General features: G+C 47.9%; 1 protein-coding gene across 1 annotated transcript; it reads right to left on the bottom strand.

Moving 5' to 3' along the window:
* Nucleotides 1-1,988: 1,988 nt before the first annotated feature.
* LOC122384404 lies at nucleotides 1,989-26,213 on the bottom strand. Its single transcript, XM_043371787.1, has 2 exons — nucleotides 25,972-26,213; nucleotides 1,989-4,241 (listed from the first exon to the last, which is right to left on the bottom strand). Exons 1-2 carry the CDS (start codon nucleotides 25,976-25,978, stop codon nucleotides 2,257-2,259), a joined length of 1,992 nt encoding a protein of 663 aa, XP_043227722.1. The 5' UTR covers nucleotides 25,979-26,213; the 3' UTR covers nucleotides 1,989-2,256.
* Nucleotides 26,214-26,235: the final 22 nt, after the last annotated feature.

Raw genomic sequence — 26,235 nt, 5'->3', positions numbered from 1 at the left:
CGGAAAAAATGGGAAAATAAATGATAGTCCCTTCTACCTCCTATCTACATACCAAATTTGAGATTGATACTTCTTTTTTGGCCAGGTTATAGTGAAAACATTGTTCAAAATTGATGACGTCAAATTCTTAACCTCAATTTTTAGCAATTTTAGACCTTGTAGCGCAAAACAAAGACCACCATTAGACTCCTCGTGACGAGCTGCATCGAATCGATAACCATCTTATGCCAAAATTTCAACTTTGAAATTTGACAATTTGACCTGACCTTGACCTGACCTTCACCTGAACATAACTTAAACTGGCCCCAAAGGCTGCCTGACGCACACAATCTCGTTTGTCATGTAAAATGGACCATAAAACATGCATCACACGACACTCGTATTGTGACCTGCAGTGACCTGACCTCTGTGGCCTGACCTGGTATCAATGACCTCAAATAGCAATATAATGTGTTCTATGGACCATTCCCCCATCGATGATTTTCAATAACATGCCTTTTACTCGATTTTACAACACATTTCTCGAAATGCCTGTAAACGGTGAAAATTCGACCTTTGACCCGTGACGTCATCGGTTGGACCGACGTCAATGAAATTTGGTCACACTCACAAGGTAGTTCCGTGGTAGGGCTATCCAACGCCGTTTGAATTTTGAAAATCGGCCGGTAACTTTCCGATATCTTAGGAGGGCCGAGAGCCCCCCCCCCCCTCCCTACGGGTGGTAGGGTCCGCCGATAGCCCTACGGGGCGCGGGTAACGGGTTAACTACCGAGGGGACCTCTGAACGCGTGGAGCTGCCCTCTGAAGCGAGCTCATGATGGGGATCTCTGACTAACATCTGAAGGGTCCTCTGTTAGTGTAAAGGTACCGCTATTTGCGTGAGAGGCCCTTTTTGGACAGAGAGGGCCTCCTGTCGGTCTGAGGGCCCCCGATTGGCCTGAGGGGCACTTTGTTCGTCCGAGGGGGCCTATATCAACTAGTGGGGCCTTTTCCCCACCTGAGGTCCTCTGTCGACATGAGGGAGCTCTGTCAGTCTCAGGGTCCCTCTCGACCTAGGAGAGGCCCTCCGCTGTTCTGAGAGGCCCTTGCTGGTCTATGGGGCCCTCTGTCGACCTGAGAGAGCCCTCTGTTCACCTGAGAGGCCCTCTGTTAAATGTTAATCTGTTTGTTTTCGACTGATGATCTGATCCTATGTCGGTTTGAGGGATCTCAGATAGGATCCACTGTCGATCTGAGGGCCCCTATCGGTTTGAAGAGGCCCCAATATGATCTGATGGACCCTAGTTTGTCTTAGAGGGCCCTCCGTCGGTCCGACAGGGCCCTCTGAGAGAGCAAGGGGACCTTTTGTCGGTCTGAGTGGCCCTTAGACGGCTTACGAGGCTCTCATGGGCTGTAGGATCCTTTGACGGTCTGAAGGACCCTCATCCGACCTACAGGGCCCTCAGTCTGCCTTCATAACCGGCTGAGCGACTATGAAGCAGCTATTCGCGGGTCTTTCTAGCAGGGACCCATGGACTGCTTGCCCCCTCAGTTCTAACTTTTTTAAAATACTTATTTATCAGTTTGTTTGGGCCCCTCCTAAAAATAGTGGATGAAATCCGACGACTTTTTGGATTTTGAGGGGGTTACCTTGGGCCTCTGTAAGTTTGGAACCCCCCTTGCGGAAATCCTTGCTACGCCCCTGTAGTCTTTACTCCTAAGGCGTCCTGAATTTAGTGAACGCAGTTTGCTGATAATGCGGCACATATGGCACGGATCACCGCAAATGTCGGATTAAATTGTCATTTACCCTCATCCGAGACATTCGGTCAGTAATTCAGAAGATGTAAAGTTGCATGAGGAAATCACTGCTGTAACAACTGAATAGTGTGCGGTGGCCTTTACTCTGTGAGACGCGCAGCGGAATAAGAAATTTCAGCAGGTACTCATCAGCTATCATTAACACTATCAATCACCCCATCACGGACACCAACGATACAAACACGTGCTTGGCAGCAGCTTGCGCATTATTCGGCATTCGCATTTGTAATCCAAGACCAGCGCAGAGGCATCGCGCATGAAATCGACAAAGTAAAATATTAAGTTCATGATAAAAAAGCCTGTCCACACCTCGCACGTAATGTCAAGAGAAATATAAAGATACGATTAGCAGGTCAACCTCCTAAATCGGTATTGCAAACTCGTAGTCCAGATCACCCAGCAACAGGACAACATTGAATCGGAGCCTTATCAAACTCCCCCGCCGCGTAGCTGCCCTCAGTTATCTTGAAGGCAGCCATGTTCTGCCAGCGCAGCCTCCAGCGTGGCGCGCGCGTGCTCCGTGAGACCGGTGCACAGCTGCAGGGTGCCCTTATCGACCAGGTACTCGCCCAGAACGCGCCACAGCATTTTACCGTACTCGTTGAGGAGATAAGGTCCGAAGCGCGCCAGGTCGCGAACACTGTCGTGAAGCGCTCGGCGCGATGTGTTGGCGAACTCGTGCAGCAGCCAGCGCACCAGCTCAGTCTCGGCGCTCGACAGCTGTGGCGCGTGCATCCGACACCCGTCCGCCAGAGAACGGGCTAAGCGCCGCTGCGCTCTCCAAAGGAAGTCGGCGTAACCAGGCGAGTCGAAGTAGAAACCGACCTGGACGTGGAGCCGTACCTCAGCCGGACGCAGGTAGCGGATCTGCTTGCGGTACAGGTCCACCGGCGGCGCGCCGAGGAAGAACACGTCATCGTACAGGCGGATGAGCGCGTGCCGGCCGACCGAGCGGCGCAGCACCTCCTCTGCGGAGACTTCGCCGAGCGGTGAGAACCGGCAGCAGGCGCCCACGTCGGAGAAGGAGGCACCGCTCTCCTGGAACACCACCAGGCCATGCGAATCGAGCCGCTGCACCTGCTCACCTTCGATGTTGCTGAAGGCGGCTGCAGAGCTTGGCCTCTGTACTACAGCCGGATGGAACGGCGGCTCCGGACCGCCGCGGTCGCGCGCCTGCTGCCGCATGTCCTGGTGGATAGTGAACAGCGCATGCTCCCCCCTCTTCCACGCAGCAGTTGCCGCCCTGACGAGGTCGTGGCAGTTGACCATGTCGCAGAGCAGGTCTGCCTCCCATTGCTCCTGCATTGGGAACAGGCGCGCCAGGTACAGGAACGGCGACCGCTGCGTGAACATAGCCTCCGGCGCCAGGCTGAAGATGGTCGCGCTGTGCGAGATCAGGTGCATGTGCTCGGCGCGCTGGAGCACGCCTCTCACGACCGCCATCGCCTGCGGCGTGTGACACTCTATGCGGCGGAGGTACTCGCAGAAGAAGACGAACTCGTAAGAGTACAAGTAGGCGTAGAAACACGCCACGTTGTGACCTCGTTGATACTGTCCAGCTCGGATCATCGACACTATCTCCTGGCGAGAGAGGTTGGCGGGTGCGAGGAACAGGTCATCGTATACGCGGACCGGCATGGTGCCCCGGTGGATGAAGCCCTCGGCGTCGATGTCGCCGCACTGGCCGTCAGGCGGTTGGCAGACGCGCTGCACCCTCAGCTCCGGGTGTTTGCGGTAGAGCACTGCGCGCACCGCCTGCTCGGCGGCGCACTCGGCCGGCGGGCTGCGGCCCTCGGCGGCGTCCCGCAGCGCCTCGAACAGCTGCCGCCGGCGCCGCACGTCGATCGGAGGCGGCGCCCACCAGGGCTCCGGCTCGACCGCGCCCACGGCGTCCTCTATATCGGAGCGACGGTAAACGGGATCTGCGCGGGTGGCCGCCAGGAGGCGGGCGCGACTCCACAGCGGCGCCACCTGGCGGCGACCTGGGGCGGTAGCGGCGCCGCTCGACGGACAACCTGTTCTCAGGAGCGCTGGTGCATCACTCGGAGAGACGGGAGACAGGTCGAGTGCAGTGGCCACCAACGTTGCTGTGTTTGACTCTACAGATGCCGGTGAAATCCTCTGAAGTTTGGCATCAAACCGCTCTTCACAAATTTTATCTGAAGACGGTCTTCGTGCTATGTTATTTTCATTGTAGGATGGGCATAGACCCCTTGAGTTCTTGCGAGTGCGGTTATTCTCAAGTGGTTCAATATTCTCCCTATTATCTGCCTCATAAGACTGAAGCTTTGCCTTTCGTGGGCTTGATCCGAACCTTTTCACATTTGCTGCAGCCATTTGACTTTTATCCTTCAGCGCAGTGTCCACATCCAGCTCCGCTGGACCACTTGTTACTTTTTCTTGTCCGCCCGTTACGTCGTTGGTGATGACCATGTCTGATTCTGAGAATGAAAACAAACGTTAGTGACATAATTTATGGTTGGGACACAATGACGGCTGTGATAAGCAAAAACCCAATTGTCTAGGTTTATTGCATACAAATGCTTTTTTGTCATTTTTCAGCCGAAGTCCTGTTCTGACGATTCTTTCCAACAGTACATAATGTATCTAATGAGCATGTTTGCTAGTGAATATTCAAGTCTAAGAGTGGCCCAAATAACGGAGAGGATACCTTGGTTAGATCAATGTAATTCAAAACTTACGATAAAATGCGATTAGCTAGGATTGCATTTATGCTGATGTGAGAGTTATCAATAATATATTAAGCATTACTATGACACACACAAAAAAAGCAGTAAACACGAATAATACTTTATGATCTCGCCCAGAGTTCGCTCTTGCATGTCCTGATCCTGTCCGCCCCTGAATAAAGCTGCGGAGGTTTTGAGCAGAGCATGTCTTTGCCATGGCTGAACCATGGATGAAGATCCGGGGCTGGACAAACCAGGGTTAGCCAGTAACAGTTCGCAGCATTAAACCAAATGGGCGCTCGAAAACTATTATCCCATTGGGTTGTCATGTTAGATCAACCTTACTGCGGAGGCCAGCACAGGTCTAAAAAGCTTTGGGCGCTGCCCGATGTTCCAATGTATATAAGATCTCTATGCCAAAAGCATCTTTTTTAGGCCACAAGTTCCTGCGCATGCGCACATTACCGCACCCTTGTACCTTGTACTACCGCACCCTAAACCAAGGGCCAAACGTGCACAACAATCCAATTATTGAGACATGTCTGCACACCGGCAAGTTTTTTCGTGACCGCAACAGATACGGGCAGTGAAAAAAGACGCAGAGTGTATGGCGAAGCTCGCACGCAAGGAAATCTCAGTGAAGAAAAGTAAAGGTTCGTGTCAGACAAGCCGAAAATGGTGAAATGTAGGGAACTACTCCAGGACAGCAGTGACATCGCGGCTGTTGGCTGTGAGGCTATTTGAGACAGGCTTCGACTAAAACAATAACTTTCATAATATAAATATTTATATCTAGCCGAATGCTCTGGAGGCTGGACGTGTCGCTGACGCTGCCGGTGCTGGCCGAGCCGGCCGCACTCTGGGCCGACTGCGCCGAGCCGCTGCGGCCATGATGCCCGACCTGAACCAGTAGGGGCATTCCACGATAGATCGACCAAAAAAAGAATAAAATTTACACCCTCATATTTTATTTTTTGCTTAAAATTGGTCTAATGGGTCATGATGGGTGGGGAACCCAGCTGTGGCAAGGATTTTTTTCTTCGAACAACGGTTTCCGAGATATAGCCTCGGGCAGTTCCTGGAGGTCACGCTGCAACCCTATGTTTGGCGGCTTATAACTCAGAAACTATTGGTTTTCTATGGTAAAAACTTTACATGGTTCAACTCGCAATCAACCAACAAACGTTTTGGCTATCTCGGATTTTCGATTTTTGAAAATTTCGATCACGTGACATCTTGACCCTTTTTTTCGAAGAGTGACCTTGATATTTTCCCAACTGAAAGTCGCAATTTTGTCTGATGACGATTAAAGCCTTATTGATTGTCATTCATATGCGATAATAAAAAAGTGGCTTTCGGCCTGCGTTGACCTCAGGTCAGGTCATTTTTATGACCTTCCCATTATTACGAGCGGGAGCGACAGCGAGATTTCGAGAACAAAGCAAGATAGCGACAAGCGGTAAACGGCACAGGGTACACATGGATAAGGTCTACAATTTTTACTCAAGTCATTTTCAGGTCAGGTCAAAGATGACGTCACAGGGGTAAAAAGAAAGTCTAAATGGCGGCACTACATATATACGAAGTTTATCTCGAATAACTTTCAAAGTATCCCAGCTAGGAACAAACTATGTAATAGCACCATCGTGATCCTCTCGTCGATCCGCATCGAAACATAGGTATGTATGTCGACCTCGAAACATCATATATATATATATATATATATATATATATATATATATATATATATATATATATATATATATATATATATATATATATATATATATATATATATATATATATATATATATATATATATATATATATATATATATATATGTTACAGGGAGTTTGAGAAACCAGTTAGTTTGCAAACTACCTAGGGAGTTTGCAAACTCCCTGAACGATCAGGTAGTTTGCAAACTCCCTAGGTAGTTTGCAAAGTACCTGGTCGAACAGGTAGTTTGCAAACTCCCTAGGTAGTTTGCAAAGTCCCTAGTTAGTTTGCAAACTCCCTAGGGTTGTTGCAAACTACCTAGGTAAAATACGAAAACGACGAAACAACAGCCATATACGAGTACATATGTAGATAAGACGCGATGAATTGGTTCAGAGCTCAGAATGAAGCTTGGCAGCAATGGTGCATAACGAGACGATGTGGTGTTTTGATGACGTTCTTTCGCAGCTTACTATCTATTTTATGTCTTGCTCGCAAATATCACCTTACAGATTAATGTCTGCCTTTTTTCTTGTAGTCGACAACATGTTACGTTGCCATCCACCTCCTTTCCTTGGATGTCAGCGGCCTCTCCTCCACCGGTCTGGCGTCCATCAGAAAGCGGATGACGTCGCCATGTTCGGCGTCTTCCACGACTCGAGTTATTGCCGCTCATCGCTTCCTCCCACTCGCGGAACCTCTGATCGAACAGTTCGCGAGACATCCCCACAGAACCACAGAGCAGCCACAGAACAGAAATTGCGATCACTATGCTGCCTCTTCCCACTCCGCTCAGCACTGATGACCCGCCTGCACTGAGCACCGTCTACCAGCCGTGACCCGACAGCGCCTGTCATCCGTATCCCGCAGGCACACACTGACCTGACCTGTCAAGCTCAGGGCAGTCGACTGCTGGCTACCAGGATCGGGTGGGAGCGGGTCGTTGGGTTGACTAAAGATGACATCCTGATTTCTAACCCGCGCCCCGTAGGGGGGGGGGGGAGCGGGGCCGAAACGGCCCCTGCCCTTTTCCGTCAATATCTCCTAAACGGCTGCAGCTATCGCCACCAAAATTTCAGGACTTCTCCGGGCATCAATTTTACACATTGTAATCAATTTTTTTCCAGGGGCTATGATAGGTTGGCCACAAATGACGTCAGAATGACGCAATGTTCTGCCATTTTCGACCGAAAAAAGGCTTCGCGAGAAGAGTTGTCAGGCCTACAACTTTCAAGATACATAAAAATGATCAGACATAAAAGGTGTGAAATCGACAGGGCTGGAAAACTGTAATCTCGGAGTTTTGAATTTTTTGATTTATGACCCCTAAAAATGAAAAATGTAATTTGATATATTACCCAAAAAATAAAAAAGTGTTTTGAGTTTCGAAAAAACGTCAAAATATGATAGTACCTACCGTCTTCTATCAACATACCAAATTTCAGATGGATATCTAATTTTTTGGCCAAGTTACAGCGAAAAAAAACTATTGAAAGATGATGACGTAAAATTTCCAATTCAATTCTGGGCAATTCTAGACCACGTAGGGCAAAACAAAGACCACCATTAGACTCACCGTGACGAGCTGCATCGAATCGATACCCATATCATGCAAAAATATCAGCTTTGAAATTTGACCTTTTTTTGACCTGACCTTGACCTGACCTTCACGAGAACGTAACCTAAGCTGGCCCCAAAGGCTGCCTGACCCACATAATTGCATGTCATTTTAAAATGGACCATAAAACATGTATCACACGATACTTTCATATTGTGACCCCCCAGTGACCTGACCTCTGCTCTGTGACCTGACCTGGTATCAATGACCTCAGATAGCAAAGTAGCCAAAAATTGAGTTTGAAATTTTACGTCATCAAATTTGAACTGTTGTTTCGCTATAACTTGGCCAAAAAAGAGATATCGATCTGAAATTTGGTATGTAGATAGAAGACGGTAGATACTATCATATTCCTATTCCGTTTTTTCGAAACTCAGCAAACTTTTTTTATTTTTCGGTTAATATATCGAACTTCATTTTTTATTTTTTGGGGACGAAAATCAAAAATTTCAAAAAATCAGAGATAACAGTTTTCAGCCCTGTCGATTTCACACCTTTTATGTCCCATCATTTTTCTGTATCTTCAAAGCTGTAGGTCTGGCAGCTCTTCTCGCGAAGCTCTTTTTTCGGTCGAAAATGGCAGAACATAACGTCATTCTGACGTCATTTGTGACCAACCTATCATAGCCTTTGGAAATTTTTTGATCGAAATGTGTAAAATTGAAGCCCGGGGAATTCCTGAAAGTTTGGTGGCGATAGCTGCAGCCGTTTAGGAGATATTGACGGAAAAGGACATTTCGGCCCCGCGCCCCCCCCCCCCTACGGGGCGCGGGTTAGAAATCAGGATGTCATCTTTAGTCAACCCAACGACCCGCTCCCACCCGATCCTGGTAGCCAGCAGTCGACTGCCCTGAGCTTGACAGGTCAGGTCAGTGTGTGCCTGCGGGATACGGATGACAGGCGCTGTCGGGTCACGGCTGGTAGACGGTGCTCAGTGCAGGCGGGTCATCAGTGCTGAGCGGAGTGTGAAGAGGCAGCATAGTGATCGCAATTTCTGTTCTGTGGTTGCTCTGTGGTTCTGTGGGGATGTCTCGCGAACTGTTCGATCAGAGGTTCCGCGAGTGGGAGGAAGCGATGAGCGGCAATAACTCGAGTCGTGGAAGACGCCGAACATGGCGACGTCATCCGCTTTCTGATGGACGCCAGACCGGCGGAGGAGAGGCCGCTGACATCCAAGGAAAGGAGGTGGATGGCAACATAACATGTTGTCGACTACAAGAAAAAAGGCAGACATTAATCTGTAAGTTGATATTTGCGAGCAAGACATAAAATAAATAGTAAGCTGCGAAAGAGCGTCATCAAAACACCACATCGTCTCGTTATGCACCATTGCTGCCAAGCTTCATTCTAAGCTCTGAACTAATTCATCGCGTCTTATCTACATATGTACTCGCATATGGCTGTTGTTTCGTCGTTTTCGCATTTTACCTAGGTAGTTTGCAACAACCCTAGGGAGTTTGCAAACTAACTAGGGACTTTGCAAACTACCTAGGGAGTTTGCAAACTACCTGTTCGACCAGGTAATTTGCAAACTACCTAGGGAGTTTGCAAACTACCTGATCGTTCAGGGAGTTTGCAAACTCCCTAGGTAGTTTGCAAACTAACTGATTTCTCATACTCCCTGTAACATATATATATATATATGTTACAGGCAAAGTGAAAACTCGGGCATTTTGCAAAATGCCTAGGCAATTTGCAAAATGCCTGACTGGCTAGGCATTTTGCAAAATGCCCAGGCAATTTGCAAAACGCCTGACCGGTCAGGCATTTTGCAAAATGCCTAGGCAGTTTGCTTTCTCAGGCAGTTTGCAAAATGCCTTACATCGAACTCACACCAGCGACGATGCGTAAGCATCATTGTAAGTGCCGCCAACAGGGGTTAGTCACAAGCGATACGCACTAAGTGGGAGGACACACAGTGAGACATTCTCCGGGTAGCGCTGCCGAGTTCAAGGTTACTGAGCCCCAGGCAGCGCGAGCGGCCCGGCCGCCGCGCCGCGCCGGCTACCGGGCGCCCGGCGCGGTTTTATCGGTAAACACGCGTTAAACACGGTTAATGGTTATGTTTCTAAGAGCCTTGATGACTCTGGAAAAAACTTTGTGTGGATATTGATCAGAAAAGAATGTTCTTTCGATGTACGGTAGCTTGGTTGGCGAGCACACGTCTACATTATCAATGCATTGTGACTGTGTAAAGATGAACATGCCCGTTGCATATGTTTTAGGGCCTTGCGTTGCATGTAAAACTTGTAATTTCTAAGCGTCTTTTTATTACAAAGGTGTGCACGTGGGTCATGAATGACCAAAAACTTGCTTTTCTGGAAAAGCGGAAAAGCCACATGTCCTTGTTGTCTATGGAATGTATCTCATCTCATTCCAATGCATTGCCATTGTTTTTTAAATGCTGTTTTTCCTGAAATGTACCAAAAATGGCTGATTTCTCAAGATATAGTCTATTTCTTTCCACGTGATACGTGATTAACAAAAATGTTTATTGGATACGCTTGTCACTGTTCTATCGATCGCTGGCAACCCCGTGTCGCTGCGGCCCTCTCTTGCCGTGATGTAAATAAGCACGGGAAGCGAAGAATGTCGGGTCAATATTCGGCCGGTCGCCGCGTTTTTCCGCGCCCATGTTTCTCTGTGTCATGCTCCGCGCCCCATCGCAGCATTCCTACACACGAACGGCTACAACTCCGTATACGAAAATTATAGGGAGACGTTGGCTCAATCTACACCATTCAGTAGTGGTTCCATCTCGACGGAAGTGGCGCAAGACGTGGGTATATTCGTAAATATTGAATGTGTTTGGGGCTCAGGCACATAGGAGCGACATGGACAACGCCTGTGGTAAACAAAAACGGTAAAATAAATCAATCACAACTCAGGCATTTTGCAAAATGCCTGACCCGCCAGGCATTTTGTAAACTGCCTAGGCAGTTTGCAAAATGCCTGGTGGGTCAGGCAGTTTGCAAACTGCCTAGGCATTTCGCAAAATGCCTGGCGGTCAGGCATTTTGAAAATTGCATGGGCATTTTGCAAAATGCCTAGCCGGTCAGGCATTTTGCAAATTGCCTAGGCATTTTGCAAAATGCCCGAGTTTTCACTTTGCCTGTAACATATATATATATGTTGCGGGCCAAGTGCGAAGGCTAGTCCATTCGCGAATGGCCTAGTCCAAGTGCGATAACGCACTTGGACTAGGCCGTTTGCGAATGGACTAGTCCATGTGCGTTATTGCAGTTGGCTTAGGCCGTTTGCGAATGGACGGGCGTTTATGCTCCCAGTCCAAGTGCGAAGTCAGGCCAAGTGCGAAATATCCAGCAAAGTGACGTCAACTTGGCAAGTCAACTTCGCATGTGCAAAGTCCCGTGTGAAATGATGCGTGCAAAGTATTGGTAACTCAACCGCCGTCACTTAACCTGGCCTGGTGACCTGACCTTAGGTCATCTGGAGTCAGCATTTTCACACAATGTGCGCAGAATATGGGAGAAAAGGTATACAAAATTTGGCTTTGCTGCGCGCCGCCGTTTTCTCGTGATCTGTGAAAAACCACAGGGGGGTTGAAAGCACCCCCCCCCCTGCAGTGCGCGTATTGTTAAATGCAATGCAACACAACAGTTTTTCGAACACTCACCGCACCGCACTCACCACACACAAGCCGCACCGTCCCGGTACACCACACCGGAGCAGAATGAATCGAGCGCCACAAACTCGACCAAGGTCAGGTCGGGTCATCAGCGGGGAGCCCGGAGCACGGTACTAATGGTCTCCGCACACCACGCGACTCCCCGCTGTTCGAAGGTCACGGGGATATTTGACCTCCCCAGATCCAGATCGGTGGCCGAAGCCTGGCCAGCGGCCACACGTTGCTATAATTTCCGCGTTGTGCAGGGTTCAGCGGAAAGTCGCATCCCGAATGGACCAGGTGTGTGGAGACCTTAACCCAGAGTTGCGCCAGCTCGCAGATCTGCTCCGGAGAACAATCTAAACATATAGACGCAGTGGCGTCGCCACGGATTTTCGACTAGGGGATCTGGTCGGACGGTCAGTCAAAGTAATCCCCACCAAATACTGAAAACTCCTCGGATTTAGACAATTTTATTTTGAGAATGCACCAAAATCGTTTTTAAAATATTTTATTTTATTCTTGATTGATTTTCGTGGCCAAAAGTGTGTGTGTGGGGGGGGGGGGGAGGGGGGGGGCGTCGGACCGGCATATTTTCAAGAATGTGTGTGTGTGTGGGGGGGGGGGGGTCCGGACCCCTCCGACCCCCCCCCCCGTCGGCGACGCCCCTGCATCGACCAGCGGTCCCCCATTCATTCGGAATCGTACCCCAATCCGAGGATCCATGCTTCCGGCGGCTAAGTGCAACGCCACAAACCCGTCCGTTCGCAAACGGCCTAGGCCATTCGCGAATGGCCGGCCATTCGCAAACGAACTAGTCCGTTTGCGAACGGACCGCCATTCGCAAACGGCCTAGTCCATTCGCGAATGGACTAGTCCGTTCGCAAACGGACTAGCCTTCGCACTTGGCCCGTAACATATATATCATTCGATGGGCCTTGACGAGCTGAACACAATGAGCCTATCCGCGCGGCTGTATCTCAAACCTGTAAGGAGTTATTAGCAAAAAACATTTGGTGACCTTTAATGACGTCACATGACCCAAGAGCAACATCACAGTTGACCAAGAGCAAAAAAGGTCTCAAGGTAGTAAAGTTAGTCGTATATGAAGTCACTCATGGTATATTAGGCAATTCCGACGCGTTTTAGTGTAAAAATAAGGTTCCCCAATTGACTTATAATGGGGTGGTCAAGAAATTCACCTGACCTTAGGTCATCGGTATTGAAATTCAAAACGAACTGGCGCTTGGCGAAAGCAAACGCATTGGTGCCTATTTTACGTCTCTTTCTTTATTAGATCAAAAGGTACAGCCAAAAACGGAAAATTATTGTGTGTTCAAAGCGTGACCTCGGATGACCTTTCAGCGGGTCACTGATACAAAGCTGCACCAGTGCCATCGATAATAGCCTAACTCAACATGATTCAAAAGTATTTGAACCGGTCAGATGCGTTTGAACCGGTCAGATTCGGTGGTAGCCGATATTTCTGCCATTGACTTAAAGGACAGGTCACAAAAATGACCTGATCTCAGGTCAATGGAGGCCGAAAGCCACTTTTTTATTAACGCATATGAATGACAATTGATAAGGCTTTAACCCGCGCACCGACGGGGGGGGGGCGGATATCCGCCCCCCCCTGAGGTTTTTCGCGAATAGCGGGAAAACCGCGGCGCTTAGCGCCGCGAAATTTGGTATGACTATAACCTCATCAATTTTACACATGGTGTGCAAGTTTGAACCTCCTACCTTTTAAGGTCAGGTCACCAGGTCACTTTGAATGACCCAACCTCAAGTCACTTTTTTGCAACTTTGTCACCGTGCCAGAGCTACAGTAGATGTCGGAGGCCTTTGAAACTCGCAGGATATTATTAGGTCATTAGTAGCTACAATTTGTATATCTCGGAATTTTGATATCGGTGACCTAAGGTCAGGTCAATTTCGCGACCTCCCCATTATAAGTCAATGGGGGAAAATCAACTCCCTGTTTTTACCACTAAAACGGGTCGGAATGGCCCCATATACCATACATGACTTCATATACGATCAACCTTCACTACCTTGAGGTCTGTTTTGCTGTTGGGCAGCTGTGAGGTCATGTGACGTCATCAAATGTCACCAAAGGTTTTTGGCCAATAACTCCGTACAGGAACAAGATACAGACGCGTGGATGGTCTCATTGTGTTCAGCTCGTCAAGACGCATCGAATGATATACATGATGACCTCGAGGTCACGTGACCTGAGGTCAACCTTTGACCTTGACCTTTCGAGGTCAACATATATATCATTCGATGCGGATTGACGAGAGGATCACGATGATGCCCTTAGTTTGTTCCTATCTTGACTAATTCGAAAGTTATTCGAGAAAAACTCTCTCCATATCTAGCGCCGCCATTTTTACTTTTTCGACCCCTGTGACGTCATCTTTGACCTGACCTGAAAATGACCTGAGTAAAAATTTTAGATCTTGGCCGTGCGTATCCGATGCCGTTTACCGCTTGTCGCTATCTTGCTTCGTTCTCGAGATCTCAGGGGGGGGGGGCGGTCATCCGCCCCCCCCCCCGTCGGTACGAAGTTGGCGCAGAGTCGGTGCGCGGATTAATCGTCATCAGACAAAATTGCGACTTTCAGTTGGAAAAATATCAAGGTCACTATTCGAAAAAAAGGTCAAGATGTCACGTGATCAAAATTTTCAAAAATCGAAAATCCGAGATAGCCAAAACGTTTGTTGGTTGATTGCGAGTTGAACCATATAAAGTTTTTACCATAGAAAGCCAATAGTTTCTGAGTTATAAGCCGCCAAACATAGGGTTGCAGCGTGACCTCCAGGAATTGCCTGAGGCTATATCTCGGAAACCGTTATTCGAAGAAGAAAAAATCCTTGGCACAGCTGGCTTCCCCGCCCATCACAACCCATTAGACCAATTTTAAGCAAAAAAAAATAAAATATGAGGGTGTACGGCTTTGGTCGATCTATCGTGGAATGCCCCAGTAGGTAGCTGACGCCGGGGCGGCGCTCGGCGAGGCCGGTGCTGGTCGGAGATGGGGCCGCTGCCGGCTGCGGTGTCGCACGGTGCAGCTGCTCGGCACGCTGGCCGCCACCGGCTTGATGGCAGACAGGCGCTACGCTATCACGAATGAGGCATTTACGCGATAATAACCAGTTCGAGTAGCAAAGGTTTCACGTTAGAATGACATCTAAAAGTCTAGATGTACGCGAAAAGGTGAACGAAGGGGTCAAAATGGGTTAATTCCAGGTAAAAAGGTTACATTAGGTCACGCTGGGTCTTTTCAGGTCACAAAGGTCACCCTGGGTCATGACAGGTCAATGGGACCCCTCAGGTCACAATAGGTCGGATCAGGTCACAAAGGCGACTTCAGGTCACGATGGGTCAGGCCAGGTCACAGAGGTCATGTTTTTTCGTTTTCCAGTGAAAGCTGAATGCCAAAAGAACAATATGTAGCGAAAAATATTCTCAGATATTAACCCGCGCCGGGCCGGGGGGCGGGGGGGGGGGGGGCTTACTAACACCTGGATACAATCAGCTGGCTGGCTAGCTGGCGACGTACGATAGCTTTGCCATTTATTGATATACCCACGGTAGAAGATGGACTTGAACACGTAAAATGGCACTCAGAAAAATTAAAATATAAATATTTATTTATTTGTATCTGGCATTGATATATGTAGAACAAACTCTACTAGCGCCACCATTCCGCGCCAGCTGGCAATTTGTCCAGAAAATAGCACGGCCCCCGGGGGGGGGGGGGGTGAACACCCCCTGCGGTTTTTCGCGGATATCTCAAAAATGACGGCGCGGGGCGCCCATCACAGAGCGCACATTCATCTTCATTCATTCATCATTCATCTTTTCGGCACATGCTGTGAAAATTTCAGACCCAGGGCTCGCAAGGTTAGGTCACCAGGTCACGTGAAGTGACCTCACCTCAGAAAAAGGTTTCAATCCTCGTCATAGCTACACCGACTGTACGACCGCCTTGAAACCTTCAGCGATTGATAAGAGTAACAGTAGGGGAGAGTGGGGCAAAACGGCCACCCTAACGCTTCTCACGATGCCAACGCTTGATTTTTAAACTTGGAAAGATTCTTTCTATACCAATGTGATCCATATTAAGTTGCCTTTCATTTCAACTGCGTTTTATTTTCAAAGGCGTTCACATATGGAAGATATTAACAAAACTTTAAACCTATGCATATTGGCCACTTTGCCCCATACCCGGGGGCAAAGCGGCCACCGGCGTCTTCTCAAGTCCCGATATGAGAAACAAAATAGTTGCCTCATGTACGACTGGGGTATTTGATGGTGACAAGGTTTAAGCGAGGATGGATGTTTGCTTTGTTAGCATCCCACCTGTAGGTAAACAAAGAAAGGATTTTCATGAAAAAAACATTTAATTGCATTATTTGGTAACTCATGCAACTGAAAAGTGGCCAAGATGAATGCATGACGACCTATTTGAATATGAATAATGTTTTTTGTCCAGATGGAAACAACTTATGGCCAATTGAGGGGTGGCCACTTTGCCCCGGCCACTTTGCCCCGCGCATACCTTCCGAGACAAAAATATTCCAGCTTAGCTATTAGTGGGGTAAAAAACATTAAAATTGGTAGAATACATGTACGATAACAATGCAATGCATGGACAAGAACGCTTATAAAAATTCCAAACGGTTATGAAATAACATAACATTTAAAAATTGTAAACATAGTTAGTAACCTGGCAAGAAATGCTTTTCCGTGTTTCACAGAACAATGGTGATGGGCCTGAAACCCCGGTCTGGCTCTTTCGAACGACCGTGAAGAGAAGTATAATTGGAAACCATAAATTGGAACTGACGCCAGCTATGAAGGGCTAAAACGATGGGTGGCCGCTTTGCCCGGGTGGCCGCTTTGCCCCACTCTCCCCTATAATACAAAATGTATCTCTCGAAATGTTGATATCGGTGACCCAAGGTCAGGTCAATTTGCGACCTCTCCATAGGGGAGAGCGGGGCGATTTGGCCGCCTTTTTGTAAAAGCGATATTTTGAGAAAACCAGTGCGCGTTTGGTCGATTTCTCCTTGGAGGGGTGTGGGGCGTTCAATTGTTGTTCCGGCCTGTTACTTGCATCATGCCGGGACACTTCGTTTCGGTAGTAATTAACCGTTCTTTCAAAGACTGCACGGTGGCCAAATGACCCCGGTACCGGGGTCATTTGGCCGGGGGAGTGGGGTCATTTGGCCGGGCATGTGATTCAGAGATATACCCATTACAGAGCTGAGGCAACCTGAAATATTGACGCCCCAGATTGTGCTTAACTCATGAATTCTGGATTGACTCGACGCATGACTGATGTGACGATTCAGATGCCCCAATGCTGACACAAATGATGAGCATCGTGACTCATCTTTGATTCGCCTGAAATCCTTAATTTTTCAAAAGACTAGGCTTACACTCTATTCATTTGAATCAGTGCAAGTGAGGAGCCACATTTGATTTACGAGCTTACGACTCATGAGTTAAGCACTGCCCAGTGATAACAACAGCCAACTGTAATGGCTGCCAAATCGTAGATTGCTATAGACGACAATCGCACTGCAAAAAAAGTCCTTTGTGCACGAGTTGTTTGTTTATTTCAAACTCTGTCGTAAATACGAAATAAAAACGATTCTAGCAGGCCCCGTCTTCGACCCAGTACCTCAGATCACATCCACTGTAAAATACGGTCCCGACGACATGGACACATGTCCAGTCATCACTGCGCTTCACTGTTTTTCACCTTCGCGCCCCTGTTTCTTCGACGGTCCAGCTCCCGACGTTCGATGGTTCGACGGTCCAGCTTGTGGACCCCGCTTTTTGCTCCTCGCCATACGTGCTTGTTGCTCGTCCTCCAAAGCCGTCCGCTCCGAGCTGTTAGTCATGATTTTAGAACGCCCTTTCTTCCGACCGGCTTTTCGGCCGGGGCCGCGGCGTGCTGATCTGCCGTCGCTGGGGCGACGACCGGTGCGAAGACCGCCGTCGGCGCAGTCTTCGTCGTCGAAGATATCTCGGTATAGCGGGGATATCCCGGCCGCTTCGAATCCCTTAAGGATGTTCTTCCGCGTGAAGGTGGCGTCTTAGGCACGACGAAAAATCGGCGCCACCTGGTAAGAGGTCGATGTGACGTCCCGGGTTCGCCATCTGCCGCCGGGTGCCGAAAGCCAATCAGCGGACACCTTGGTTAGGTCGTCTCTTGCATTTAGATTGCGCCGCATTACCATCCTCAGCGGCAGAACCTAGTCAGCGCAGCGCGTCTCTCGCAGACTAGGCAAAAAATCAACTAAGTCGCTGGGCGGCCAATTCGCCCCGCATGGGGCGGCCAATTTACCCCAATATGACATTTTTAGGAAAAGTTGTCCGCAGACAAGCAAAAATTGTTACTTAAACTTGGAAAAGGGTCAGACAGCTCCCTGAATCACCAGATTGTTCTACCAATAGAGTAAAAATTTTGATGTCACCCAAATAAGGGACACCATGCAACTTTTCGTAAAGAAGAAAAGGTTACGTTTTTTAGACAAAATTCAAATATCGTTGGCTTTACAAAAAAACTGGGCGTCGCCGAGTTTCCTTAGTTTCTTTCCAAAGTAGTTTTTATGACGGCGGATGGTGCCATATTCAAAAATAATCGCTCGGGTCCGTCAAAACGCGTAGACATGGGGCGGCCAAAGTGACCCGGGCGGCCAAATGACCCCGCTCTCCCCTACATAGATTATCATGAGGAATGATGCCAGCTTTCAGGGAGCCAAGCGGCCGACGGGGATGGGCTGTCGTCAGAGCTAGGCTCCACAATGGAAGTTTTTGGATAGGGAAAGCTGACTGAACAATGCGTATGAGGGCTTGTGATGGGATGTATCAATGGGAGAAAATTGGAAGGCGCCTTGCTTGGACGAAAGTCATTCCAAATACTCTCAAATATCGGGTTACAGATAAACTCGACAAGCTGAACCGAAAAATGGCACCGGTGACCTCTCCAACCCGCGCCCCGCTGGGCTATTCAGCCATACGCGCCCTGCTGGGGGGGGGGGGCAGATTCTGCCCCCCTGTCTAACTTCCGAACCGATGGTCGTAGAAAGACGGGGAAAACGGCAATCGGAAGCTCTCAACAAGGCGGATCTTAAGAGCCAAATTTTTTTGCTTAAGTAGGTCAGAGGTCAGGTCAAGGTCAGGTCAAGGGTACAAAATGCAAGTTTCTACAGTATCGGCCTTGCACCGTAGTTGCCGAAGAATGGACTGAGACTGATTGCCCAAAACGTGTTCTTAGACTACCAAGACAATATTCGTTGCATACAATGTCATTCAAAGGTCAAGGTCAAGGTCAGGTCAGGTCAGGTCAGGTCACCAAAAACAAAATATAGAAAAGGGCATGTGGGACACATGTTTTATGGGTCATTTTACTTATGGAATTCAATAGGCACACTCAATAAGTGATATGGACCACCTCTGGATGAATTTCAGGTCGAGGTCAGGTCAAGTGAGGTCAAATTTTGAAGTTGGTTGTTAAAGCCTAAAAAGGTGTCTATCTGATGCAGGTTTTCACGGCGAATCGAATGGTGCTATTTTTGTTTCCGTAAGAGGTCTAGAACTTCCAAAAAATCATGTTTTCAAAATTTTGTGTGTCGTGACGTCATAACATTTTGAATAACTCCCACATTTTGAACAGATTCTTCTAAAAATTGGTATGTAGGTGCACATAGCCCCTTCTCTGACATATATTCCGGTTTTTTCGATACACTCAAAAAATTGGATTTCATAATTATCATAACTAAATGGGATTAACTCATAACTGGGGGGGGCAGATTCTGCCCCCCCCCCCCCAGCGGGGCGCGGGCTAATGTCCCTGAGGTCATATCAGGTCACAGAAAGGTCCCGAGCAGTTGACAATAACTTTTGATAGGGACATGCTAGAGCGATAAAAACACCTCATGTGTTCAGCTCGACGATACGGATCGACCGCTATGCAGCATGACCTTTTCCGGCCAGGTCATGACTTTGACCTGAGGTCAAATTTTCAAACGACCCTTTAAGGTCAGCTTATAGTTCATCGGACGCGTCTCGACGAGAATAACACGATGCTGGCAAAATAATTGTAGTCACTTCCTTGAGTCAAAAGTTGTTGCAGTAAAACATTTTTTTCACAAACACCGGAGTTTTTGCCCTCTTGAGGCTAAACGGTTGACCTGATGTCAAATTTGAGGACATTGCAGCGAAAGACCTTTGAAAGAGTTATCGAATGCGCTTTTGCGCGGCGCTGTTGGTTCCCGAGTTATGCGCCGGGTTTTCGAAAATTGTTGAAATAGGCAAAATTTGACCTTTGGTGACCTCTTGCGACCTGACCTAAAAATTGGCCGGAGTGTTTTCTTCATTATTTTAATGCTCTTTCGAATGCCGCTTACCGCGTGTCGCTACGTAGCCCAGGAGACGAAGTAGACGGGGAGTGGGGTGTTCAGACACCCACGGCCCGGCGTGGTTGGCGCCGAGCACCGAGTTCAGGAACCTGACCTGCCCTAAACCATCGAAAGAGAAATTTCGAAAAATGCAAATTGCAGACACCTATGGCCTTATTACATCATGCAACTTCGGTCTCGGTCAACAGTGACAAATTTGGTAAGGAGTGATTTAAGCCACGCCCCGCTGGGGGTCCTGGATTCCACGCCCTGCTGGGGGGGATGTTTAAACACCCCCTTCTAACTCGGCTCCTGGGCCACGTAACGATACGCAGAAGGCGGCGTTGGAAAGAGCGCCAAAAATAATGACGAAATCACATAAGTCACTTTTTTGGTCAGGTCAAAGGTCAGGTCACCAAAGGTCACCGAAGGGAAAATTTCGCCGATTTTCAGGTCGAATTTCAACAATTTCCAAGAAGCCAACGCATAACTCGGAAACCAATAAAGCTACAACGCCGCGGAAAAGCGCATTCGATAGCCCTATTAACGCCATTTCTGAATAACCCTCTCAGATTTGACCAAACGTCAGCGGATTTGCCAGCATGGGGCAAGAACTGCCAAAATAGCCGATTTTTATCGGAAACAGTTTTTTGCAATAACTTTTGACCCAAGCCTTGTACGAGCTTACCTTTACCGGTATCGTGCTCCTCTCGTCAAGACGCATCGATTGAACTATAATTTGACCTGCAAAGGTCAACTTGAAAATTTGACCTCAGGTCAAGGTCATGACCTGACCGGAAAGGGTCATGTTCCACATCAGCCGATCTGTATTGTCGAACTGAACACATCCAAGGCGTTGTCATCGCTCTAGCATGCCTCTATCAAAAGTTATTCGCGAAAAACTGTTAGATACCATTCGTGATCTGAGATGACCTCAGTGGGATAAAGAGGGGTCACAGACACCATTTTCATGTTCAGTTTGTCTAAGTTACTTGTAATTCAGTGTTTGGGAGTGTTTATATTGACTTTCGTCCAAAAGGGGCGCATTTCAGTTTTCTCACATTGACTTATAGGTAGGGGAGAGTGGGGTAAGATGCCCAGGGTGGGAAAGACGCCCCACACTGTAAACCAAATCTACAAGTTGGCTCCTTGTTACAAGTTTGGTTCCAATTCGCATAGGCGTCACCTTGTCGATTCACCAGCCCCAGGCTTGTTGGCTAACAAACTAACAGTTTGTCTACAAGTTTGGTTCCAATTCGCATAGGCGTCACCTTGTCGATTCACCAGCCCCAGGCTTGTTGGCCAACAAACTAACAGTTTGTCTACAAGTTTGGTTCCAATTCGCATAGGCGTCACCTTGTCGATTCACCAACCCCAGGCGTGTTGGCCAACAAACTAACAGTTTGTCTACAAGTTTGGTTCCAATTCGCATAGGCGTCACCTTGTTGAGTACTAGTCTGGGCCTTGTGAACCTACCAACTTCTGGATAGGCATAGCCGTTTCCTTGTCGGTTCAACAACCCCTGGTTTGTTGATGAACTAGCCTTTGACTGGGCATTGCTAGTTTACAAATTGTCAACAAGTAAGTGTACTAACGCTCAGTTCGAACTTGTTCTTCCTTACAATCGCTTTGTTTGCGTTGATAACCTTAAGAACTTACGATTCGCGTTCGTTTTCAATTGCCACGATACTGATTCAGGAAATATTTTCTATACGGACAGGTCATTTTTTGGCTGGAAGTGGTGCACAAAATCATGACTGGCATCAGTTATTGCTCAAAGGCTTGCGCTGACAAGAAACGAAATACTGATGGGTTATATAATCGATGAATGCATACACCACATCCATTCGGAAGTTTCTGGAATCATTAGTATTTATTACGGTCACGTACCTACATCACGTAGTATGTAATTATTACTATTGACTGGAGACAATTCCAAGTGCATATTTTCGAATGGATGTGGTAAATGCATGAGGTATAAGGTATACCTATCGTGCACCGTCAGCATATAAGTCTTTGAAGCAAGAACTGCTGCGTATGTGGAAGAACATGGTTTTGTGCATCGCATCAAGCCAGAAGTATAACATGCCCGTATGACGAATATTTCCACATTGACCATAACAATCATGGCAGTTGCACGATCACGCAGATAATTCGAATAAAGCATGATCGCCAACCAGATTAGCTTTTACAGCCCATATATGTCCATCAGTTAAGTTAAAAATACAAAGAGTTGAATTAAAGGCAAATAAATGTATTTATATATAAAAAAAACACCGACCGCAAAACATCTGCTCACATGTGCATGCAAAGGTCTGGCCCACTTACATTGCGCGCGCAGGGGAAGGGAGGCGTCTCGACCGCGGGTATAGGCACGATTAGTGCGTCCCGCAGGCCAGAGCGGGCCTCACTCACAGCACGAACACCACAGTTCACAGATTTCACTTTTTACTGCACAAATGCTGGAACAGCCCTCGTCGCTGATCCATGCTGCACGGCGGCCGCGCGACAACTGCTGGTTTGAACGGTTTGAAACCGCCGCGCCGGGGCCGGACGGCGACCGCTGATTGGTCCGCCAAGTCTGACGTCACGGGCGCAGCTGACCATGTGTATGCTGACCAGCTGACCAGTACAAGTTAGGCGCCGGTTAAATAACCATGCGGCAACAAGTTTCCAAAACTGGTTAAGAAACAAACGTTGAAACAAATGTAGAGTTGGTCTGGATACTGAGAAGTTGGTGTGCATAGTAACTATTGACTCGTAGTTGTCATCTGACAAGCAATGCACCAGACAACGGCTTGTTTGAAAAGTATCAGTTGGTAAACATACCAAGAGATGATTGGTTATATTACACAAGACTTGTCAATTTGGTTTACAGTGCACCCCCTCTAGCGGCGAAACAAAGAATCGAACCTGGAAATTAATGTTCTTAGCGTAAAGCGGAAGCCTGCCTTGTTAACTGCACAACAATTTGCGAAGCTCAGTTGGGCAACGGCTGGCTGGTGATTGCATGTTTTTTATATGCTGCTTTCAAAAAATATTTTGGTGTCAAAACATTGTAAATATCAAAGAAGGCAGATAATTTTTGCGTCCCTTGCTATAGTCGTGATACATTAACATGCGTGTACTGTGTCCCAAACAGTTTGTTTCAGGGTGTAGTTTTATGGCTAACAAATTGTACTGATTTAATGTTACTTCGGTACCTTGGGGTAAGATGCCCCCTGTCCTGATGGGGAAAGACGCCCCCCTAAATCCGTAGGCTGTCCTTCAAGCAGGCCGTCAAATCATTTATTACAGACTTGTGATGAGAGACAATAGCCGATCAGGGACTATTGAGAGTCCAGTACAGTAGGGTGCTCCCCATGCCGGTCTCTCGGCCCACACAGCGACTTTTTGGGTGGCATCTGACTCTGAGAGCCTTCACGACGGCCTCTGTGGGCCCCATTATTGGCTCCAGGGCCCCTCTCGACATCCTTTGAGGGCTCCCACGTTGGCTCCACGGGCCGCGCTGGCATCTGAGGTCCCCACGATGGGCTCGAGGGCCCTCAAGCATCATGAAGACCTATAAGGGCCCCACAGTGGTCTCCGAACGCCACCACGGAGGCTTGTTTGGCCGCACTGGACTATGATGGCCCTAACGATGACCTCTGAAGCCCCTTACGACTACTTTTGAGGGCCCTTACGATGACGTTTGGTGTCTACTGCAGGCTCGAAGGGACTACTGATTCGTTCAGGCGATTCACGTGCCCATTTGTCACTTATAGTGCAGGGGGGCATCTTCCCCAACGCCAGGGGGCGTCTTTCCCACCCTGTGGGGTAAGATCAGTAGGCGGAACTATGGTCAAGCGTACCCATTTTCGGGAACGCATTTTCGTTCCCATGTTTGGGAACGATAAACCCAAATATGGGAACGCCATGTAGGAATTATTTAAAACAAGAAAAAGAACCGTTAAATGACGTCCAAAAAATATTAAACGATCGTGAACCGCCTGATATTTGTCTCAATATTGTTGGGAAAGAGTTTGATATTGTAAGGCCCATCGTAGTTTCAAATTGTTCCCCTATTTCTAAAGCAGTCCATCATCCGGGCCGCGAGCCCAAATTTGGGAACGCTCTCGTACACTGGCGCTGCAAGCGTTCCTTATTATGGGAACGGCGTACCCAAAGTTGGGAACGATTTCACCGACGCCTTTCAGGGGCTCTTTTCATTAACAAGCATTACGTCCAACGCCGCAAATTATTGTTAACGCAACAATCATCAGATGACCTTTCCGGCAAGACCGTCGCATGTTTCGCCCGGTCTTCTGCGCTTTTATTCCCGTCGATCTCGCAGCGGGCACGCCCCCCTCTGCAGGATTACGTAATTCACAACGCTCAGCGATGTTCAACAAGGTCTTCCATACCTAGGTATATCCACCGTCCGCGCCGAGGGTGGAGACATGTCAAGCACCTGTCTGTTTATCACCGATAGTTGATGAGCACAAGGAAGTATCCAAAAATGGGAACGCTGAATATGTTACACCATCAAAACACCTAGTCCCAATGAAAATATAGTTTTTTCCTTTCTTAATGAGTGTAAGTGGCAAAAGGCCTGGTAGGATGGGCACGAGGAATGATCGAAATCAGCATAAAAATTATAAATAAGCCACACAGAGCGACCTATATAAGAGAAATTCCCCCAAAACGACCATGCTTAGAAACACGGAAGACAAAAACCACGCTCATGACGCTCCTTATAAAACAACGCTAAACAGCTAGCATCCAAATAAAATAGTCTTTCCGGGCTGATAAAATACAGCTGAATAATTTTAAACCACTCAAACTGAGTTTACAACAGTAGTTCGGTAAAATCACTGACGTTCCACGCGGTCGTGCGCCCCGACACCAAAAGTCAACAATATTACCTCGGGACTGTCCGCATGTTCGCTTGCATATGTCAGCATCTGGTGTCGCTAGTATGAAACTTCATAACCAGGCGAAAATTATTATACTTGACCTCAAAATTTAAAAAACGCTTCATTTTCCTTAAAATTGCATGTTAAATGTAGTATAACCCATGTTTTCACCATTCCGTCATTTCAAAAAATCATTAAAAATATCATTCCACGGTCAATTTCCTTGTTCGACGGTCAGATTAAAGATAATTTTATAGAGACTTAGTAGATACTTAAATTAGCGTGCACTTTTTTGAAACGTGATGCACTTATGAGTTTTAGTGGGCGAACGGCCGAAAAATTACCTTCCGTTCTCATAAATGGGAACGCCCGTTCCCATATTTGGGAACTCCGTTCCCAAAAATGGGAACGTTCCTATATGTGGGTACTCATGACCATAGTTCCACCTACTGAGATGCCCCCTTTCACTTCTTCAGGAAAATGCTTAATAGCAAAAAACGTTATCATATTTCAGGCACGAAAGTGTGATATTTTTGGAGAAAAATGATGTCTTCCGTTGAAACTCCAAGTTTTTGCTTTCCGATCGTCATTTTCGAATAATATATGACATAGTAAAACCCTGGGCATCTTTCCCCACTCTCCCCTAATGGGGAGGTCGCAAAATTGACCTGACCTTAGGTCATCGATATCAAAATTCTGAGATACACATCTAGTACATACTATTTCTTTTAGCAATCGCTGAAAGTTCCAAAGTGATCGATCACTCGGTGTAGCTAGGGCAGACATTGAAACTTTTTTGAGGTCTGGTCTTTTCAAGTGACCTGGTGACCTGACCTTGAATGACCTTGGTCTGAAATTTTCACAACATGTGTAGTATTGATGCATGATAAGGTGTGCCAAAAACGGCGATTCGCGAAAAACCACAGGAGGGGTGTTCAAACACCACTCCAGCAGGGCGCGGGTTAAGGTTAGGTCATTCAAAGTGACCTGGTGACCTGACCTTTCAAGGAAGAAGGTCATAACTTGATCACAATGTGTGAAGTCGATAAGGTATCATGTTAAGTTTCGTTGCGTTACGCGCCGCGTTTTTCTTCGCTACTTACGAAAAAAACTTAAGGAAGAGGCAGACCTCCGCCCTCCCCTCCCATCCTAGTCAAGCAATAGTCACCGATTGCAGTGTTACAGTGGACCTCTTACCTTGCATTACCACGGTGCGCTGCGACCCTGCCAAGCGGTCATCCCCCGTGCCCCACTGGAGAATCACTGACCGGTCACGACCCCGCCGCCGCCGCTGGGCATAGTGACGTCACGGTCAGTCAGCTGACCACCGCGCCGGCCGCACAGCTGACCGGCCAACGATGACTGAGGTCAGCATACGCTACGCTAACGTAAAATCTACGCTTCTGCGTGATTTCGGTTCGCGTCGTGACGTTCATCTCATGATTAACCGGGCGGCATTGG

Source organism: Amphibalanus amphitrite, unplaced genomic scaffold (assembly GCF_019059575.1).
Source record: "Amphibalanus amphitrite isolate SeventyFive unplaced genomic scaffold, NRLGWU_Aamphi_draft 000188F_arrow, whole genome shotgun sequence".
In the NCBI taxonomy this organism is placed as follows: domain Eukaryota; kingdom Metazoa; phylum Arthropoda; class Thecostraca; order Balanomorpha; family Balanidae; genus Amphibalanus; species Amphibalanus amphitrite.
The sequence above is the reverse complement of the archived record's forward strand: the minus strand, read 5'-3'. Positions and strand labels throughout refer to the sequence as shown.